This window comes from Apodemus sylvaticus, chromosome 11, assembly GCF_947179515.1.
Source record: "Apodemus sylvaticus chromosome 11, mApoSyl1.1, whole genome shotgun sequence".
Lineage (NCBI taxonomy): Eukaryota > Metazoa > Chordata > Mammalia > Rodentia > Muridae > Apodemus > Apodemus sylvaticus.
Genome location: NC_067482.1, coordinates 21,148,170 through 21,154,775, shown reverse-complemented (window position 1 = coordinate 21,154,775; position 6,606 = coordinate 21,148,170). Strand labels below are relative to the sequence as shown.

At 40.4% G+C, this 6,606-nt stretch overlaps 1 protein-coding gene across 1 annotated transcript; it reads left to right on the top strand.

Moving 5' to 3' along the window:
- Window positions 1-457: 457 nt before the first annotated feature.
- On the top strand, window positions 458-1,627 carry Cabs1 (calcium binding protein, spermatid associated 1). Its single transcript, XM_052197987.1, has one exon. It carries the CDS (start codon window positions 458-460, stop codon window positions 1,625-1,627), a length of 1,170 nt encoding a protein of 389 aa, XP_052053947.1.
- Window positions 1,628-6,606: the final 4,979 nt, after the last annotated feature.

The window sequence follows — 6,606 nt, the reverse complement described above, 5'->3', positions numbered from 1 at the left end:
GGGTCACTTACTTGTAAAATAGTTGATTCCAAAAAGATGCTGAGAGCCTTCAATCATTTGGAGTGTCGATTACTTACACTAAACCACAAAGTACATAGCAGGCTTGAGCATGTCTGTGTCAAGGGGCACCAGTGCCAGGTTAGGAGGTGTATACTTGTAAGCAGAAACATGGTAAATCCTAGGTTTTCTAAAAACAAACTGCTTAATATGGAATTTTATTTTATAGTCAGAACTCCATCATTTTTTCTTCTAATGTTAATACTCATTCTAGGAAATGTCTAATCACAGCAAAGAAATAGCCTCCGTGGTGAGCCCCTGTCATTACCTGGGTGATTGATGTAACAATCCCCATAATGACCAATACTTCAGTCACTATACTGGGCAGTACTCCCCTGCCCAGGGATGCCACTAAGCCCAGAGGAAAGATCTGTGAGAGTGCTCAGTGCCCCTCTGCCCCATGGCTGAAGATGGATCGCCCAAAATTTATTCTCGACCTCCAAGAGACAACAGTAAAACACCAGCGGAAGCAGACATTTTCTTTGGGGCTGACAACACCATTCCTAAATCAGAAACAACTATTACCTCTGAAGGAGACCACATTACTTCAGTAAATGACTGCACACCAGATGGTGATTTTTCAACTACAGTCAACAAGCTCACAACTACCAAGGAAAAACTCAAATTAGAAGATGATATTGAAGGCAGTCTGAAATCAACAACTCTTCCAGAGAAAGAAATTACCACTCCAACTGAAACTCCAAACTCCAAACCTAAGGAGTCAATTACTGAAAATTTCATTCCAGTGAAAATTGGAAATATCTCATCCCCAGTTGGTACTGTTTCTTTAATAGATTTTTCCAATAACATGGCAAAAGAAGACATCCTCTTAGACACCATTGACGCAGGAGACAAAGAAGTCGTACCCACTACTGAGCTCTCTGACACACTGGAGGACAGCACTGCCAATGAGGAGGATGCCTCTGCACTTTCAGATGAAGATATAAAACCTGATGAGAGTTCCTTAACCAACTCCGATGCTCCTGATGATATAGCTGCCCAGGTCTCTGACTCCTTTAGTCCTGAGGCTGAAATCCCTCCCTCTACAGAAAAGGAGGCCACCACCATTCCAGACATAACCAACATTGCAGAAGAGAACGTAACTGAGATCAATTTGATTGTTTCAGAAGATAGGCCCAAAACTGTGACTAAATTAATTGACCGTGAAGAAGAAAAGTTTATCACTGTTTTTGAACTCACTAACTCAGCTGAAAAAGCCAAAGATAATGTGGAAGATCCTTTAACTGATGAGGAATCAACTGATAGAGTTAATGATTGGATGGAAAAAGAGACTGCAAGTGAAGCAGAGTCCCATGCTGTTCTGCTTACTGCTGTGGAATCCAGGTACGACTTCATTGTCACTGCCTCAGAAACTAACAACGTCACGGAGGAACCACATGTTGACTCAACAGATTTGCCTGAAAATGATACGACAGAGACTGTCACTAATGTCACAGAGGAGCTTCCTCCGGTGACGTCTATAGTGGACAATAACAAGGAGGACTTATCTATCACCGACTCCGGTATCTTCAAACTGCTGAAAGAAGAGCCAGATGATCTCATGATGTAGAAACCAGTAACGTACGGGAGGCCACATAGACACAGGAAGGGTTAGAACATAGTCGTAATGTCTAAGAAGTTACTCAGCAAGAAAAATCTTTAAAAGAAAAAATATTGTTGGCATTTAAGGCAAGTATATTAGACTTAGAAAATAAAGATACTCATAGATAAAGGTCATGCAGCAAAATATATTAAGGGCGATTTTAAAACCAACAATCTCAGTACTTCCTAGGTTTCAGTTATGTAACAACTTACCTTAGTGTAAAATCTGGAAGTACTAGGTTTTAGAGTATGAAGACAAGCAGTAAAGGAAGCCATTCCTTGCAATATTTAATAATATGTGCCATTTTACGTTAATTCTAAATATTATAATTTAGTGAAATTAAGGATATAGAGAACCAAGTAAAGTGTAAAAATTACTGAAGCATTAAAAAGCTTTCTGAAACTCGTTTTCTAAACATTTTCCTTGTTAATACCACAGATGAATTCTCTTTCATTATAATACAGATTTGAAACTTGCATGAATGTAAGAATTAAAGTTCCTTATAATTACTTAATATCCATGTGTAATATAAGAAATCAGACATATTTCTTCACTCATATTTGATGCTAGTTAAAATAAAATGTTAGTTTACCTATGTATTAATTTGAAAATAATATATAAACATGAATTGACTGTTCTTCCTAAGATTAAAATTCTGAATTTTTGTCAATTGTTTTTCAGATCTTAGACGTTGAATATTGTATTCTTCTTAGGCAGTTGGTTAGCAATTCAAGGACGCATATCTTCATTCTTTTCTGATACAGACTTTTCAAGTGGGTCTGTTGTCACTGGGCTGATTCTCCTCAATAAATTATTCTGGCAGCAACTGATTTACTGTGTGTGATGTATTTGATATCTGGTGCAGAATTCTTAAGAGTCTTAAATAAAAAATTAAAATTCATTGGTTAAACAAAACCAAAAATAGGATCTTCTGTAAAGATCTATAATTTCTTTTTATTAAAAATGAAGACATTAAGATGGGACAAAACACTGAGTAAATAGCAAATATCCAATATGAGAGGGTGTGGGTGTAAGTAGACTCTGGCCTAGGATAATTAAAATACAAACATTTACTATGAGGCTAATAGCTCTTCAGATCATGGATATCATGACTAATCTCTCTCAAACAGTCAAGTATCCAGGGAGAAAATAAATTGGAATACTGTTTAAAACATACCCTAAAACTTTTTAAAAAGTCTATCTCCCCAAATGAATATAATAAATCCACTAAAGCATATATATAACAAAAGACCAATGATTAGCATACCTGACACAATGAAGTCAAATTTATATGCAAAAAAATAGTTAATACACAATCCAAAATCAATAAGTGGAAGAAAATAGAATTATATTTGGAAATGCAAAGAGTTTTACCCTTGCTATGGAAGTAGTTTCCCAAAGAGGAACACCCATAAAGTCTCACCAACATGACTGCCAAAGTATGAGCTGTACCAGGACAAGCATAGACATACCACAGTGGACAGGGAAAGCTCACCACGGGGTGTCAAGCACACACAAAGAACTGCAGGGAACTCAGATATGCTGAGAGTCAGAGAAATAAGCTACAAGGAAGAGCATACTAATTGGTTGTTCCGTACCAAATAGTCACCCCTGTAAACATGCATCCAAGCAATGTTACACAGACTGAACAGGTTGTATTTGGGAATATATAGCATGTACATATTCCTGTAGGCATTAAACAATTAATGAAAAGGAGACCATGGATTTAAAAGAGGGAAAGACGAAGTATATGGAGGGCTTGACAGAGTAAAGGGCTGGGGGAAATTACATCAGTATAAGCTCAAACATAAGAGAAAAATACAGGTGGCACCTGTAGAGAGCTGGCCCTGGTAGAGGGGTGCAGGAGAGCTGGCCTGATGCCAGAGTGTGAGACCTGGCCTCATCAGTCTCCTGCCATGAGATGGCATGGGGATGGAGTGCCCTCCACCCTAGACCCTGGTAGCCTCCAGTAGTCTGAGAGCCCTCAAGGACATGAGAGCAGGAGAGCTATCTCTGCCCCCTTCACTGGCAGGAGCACTCCAGAGAGCAGCCTTGCACTTGGCCTGGACAACACAGTGGAGCTGTGCTTGGATGGCAAAGAAGGGGGTTAGTCAGCCCAGAGGATGTGAGGGAGGAAAAGCCAGCCCACCCCCTTGTAGATAGCAGTCCTTGGGTGAGTGAGCCCTGTGCTTCACTGGGCAGCAACCCGCCTCCTGTCCATGGCAGCACTGGGTGGCCTAGCTGGAGCAGTGCTGGAGAACTCCCCAGGTGGTTCAGATAAGGGAGGGCCAACACACCAACCAGCTTAGATACAACCCGGACCTAGATCCATCGCTCTTAGCTGGCCCACTCCAAAATCTGTATTATCTGCAAATGGTTGGGACTCAGAAAAGGGCCATTCCTGCTGATCCAAAGCTACAGGATCTCTACGACAAAGGGTAACAACAGAATAAGGGGTGGGGGGATGAGGATCCAACACTGATGGTGTCACAGGACCAGAGATCTCAAACCAGACCTTGCAATGAACATTTGCCAGTGAAGATTCATAGACAGAGGGATCTAAAGTGTGACATACGAAGGCATTTTATTGTATATGATGATTAACCATTTGATAGTTGACTGATTTTTTAAATTTATTTATTCACTTTACATTCTGATCACAGTCCCCCCTCAGCTCCAACCAGTCACACCCTCAAAAATCTCTTCCCTTTACCTTTATCCTTCTCCTCAGAAAAGGGGAAGCTCCCCTTGGGTACCACCCTACTGTGGAATCTCAAACAGCAGGACTAAACACATCCTTTCCCACTGAGGTCTCAACCAGGCAGTCCAGCTAGGGGAGGGGATCCAATAATAGGACAGAGAGTCAGTAATAGCCCCTTCTCTGATTGTTAAGAGCACCCACATGAAGTCCAACCTCCATGTCTGCTATAAATGTGTAGGGGCCTAAGTCTAGCCCCTTTATTCTCTTTGGTTGGTTCAGTCTCTGTGAGTCGCCATGGGCCCAGATCAGTGGACTCTGCAGGTCTTCTTCTGGTGTGCTTGACCCTCTGACTCTCCCAATGCTATCTCCCACTCATCTTCAAGACTCCCCAAGCTCTGCCTGGTGTTTGTGAGTCTCTGTATCTGTTTTTATCAGCTGCTGGATAAAGCCTCTCAAAAGAAAGTTGTGCTAGGCTCTTCCGTATGCTCTACAGGCACAGCAGACAATCGTTAATAATGTCAAGGGTTGGCTCTCTCCCACGGGATGGGTCTCAAGTCAGACCAATCATTAGTTGGCCATTCCCTCAGTCTTTATTCCATCTTTGTCCCTGTGCTGATTGTAAGCAGGACAAATTTTGGGTCCAAGATTTTGTGGGTGTCCCCTCCCTCCACTGGAATTCTTGCCTGGCTACAGGAGATGGCCACTTCATTCTCCATATCCCCTAATAGGAGTCTCAGCTAAGATCACCCCACCCCACCCTGTGGATTCCCAGGAGCCTCCCCTGTCCCAGGTCTCCAGCTATTTATTCTCAGAGATGTCCCACACCAATTTCCATTCTCTCCCAGTTTGCCCCCATCATTTCCTCCCATTCTCCCTGCCCTTGATTCCTTCCCCAAGCATTCTCCCACCCAGTCCTGCCATGTCTGCTTTATTTCCCATTCCAAGTAATAGTCAAGTATCACCTCTTGGACCCACATTTCCTAGTTTCTTTGGGTTTGTGAATTGTAGAATTATTATCCTGTATTTTGTGGTTAATGTCCACTTATAAGTGAAAATATACCATGAGTGTCTTTCTAGGTCTTGGTTACCTCACTCAGGATGATAGTTTCCAGTTCCATCCTTTAGCCTGCAAATTTCAGGATGCCTTTGTTTTTAATAGCTAAGGAATATTCCATTGTATAGATGTGCCATATTTTTCTTTATCCATTCTTCAGTTGAGGAACATCAAAGTTATTTCCAGTTTCTAGCTATGGATAAAACTGCTATGAACATAGTTGAGCAAATGTCTCTGTGGTATGGTGGGGCATCTTTTGGGTGTGTGCCTAGGAGTGGTACAGTTGGGTCTTGGGGTAGAACTATCTTAATTTTCTGATAAAACACCAAATTGATTTCCAAATTTTTTATACTAATTTGCACTCCCACAAGCACTGGAGGATGTTTCCTTTGCTCTACATCCTCTCCAGCATGTGCTGTCACTTGAGTTTTTGATCTTAGTCATTCTGACCAATATAAGATGGAATCTCAGGGCAGTTTTGATTTGCATTTCCCTGATTACTAAGTATATTAACCATTTCTTTAAGTGCTTTGTGGCCATTAGAGATTACTGTGTTAAGAATTCTGTTTAGCTCTACACCCCATTTTAATTGGGTAATTTGGTTTGTGTCTAATTTCTTGAGTTCTTTATATATTTTGAATATTAGTCCTTTGCCAAATATAGGGTTGGTAAAGGTCTTCTCCCATTCTGTAGGCTGCTGTTTTGTCCTATTGATGGTTTCCTTAGCCTTACAGAAGTTTTTCAGTTTCATGAGGTACCATTTATAATTGTTGATCTTAGTAGCTGAGCTTTTGGTGTTCTGCTCAGGAAGTTGTATCCTATGCCAATATGTTCACTTCGGTTCTCCACATTTTCTTCTATTAGATTTATTATGTCTTGTTTTATGATGAGGTCTTTGATATACTTGGAGTTACACCAATGTATTTTATACTATTTGTGGCTATTGTAAAGGATGATGCTTCCATAATTTCTTTCTCAGTCCATTTATTGTTTGTATAAAGGGGGTACTGATTTTTTTAGTTAATTTTGTATCCAGCCACCTTTTTTTAAATGAGTTTATCAGTTGTAGGAGTTTGCTGAATGAATTTTTGGGGTTACTTATTTATACTATCTTATCATATGTGAATAGTGATACCTTGACTTCTTCCTTTGCAATTTGTATCTCCTTGATCTCTTTGGGTTGTATTATTG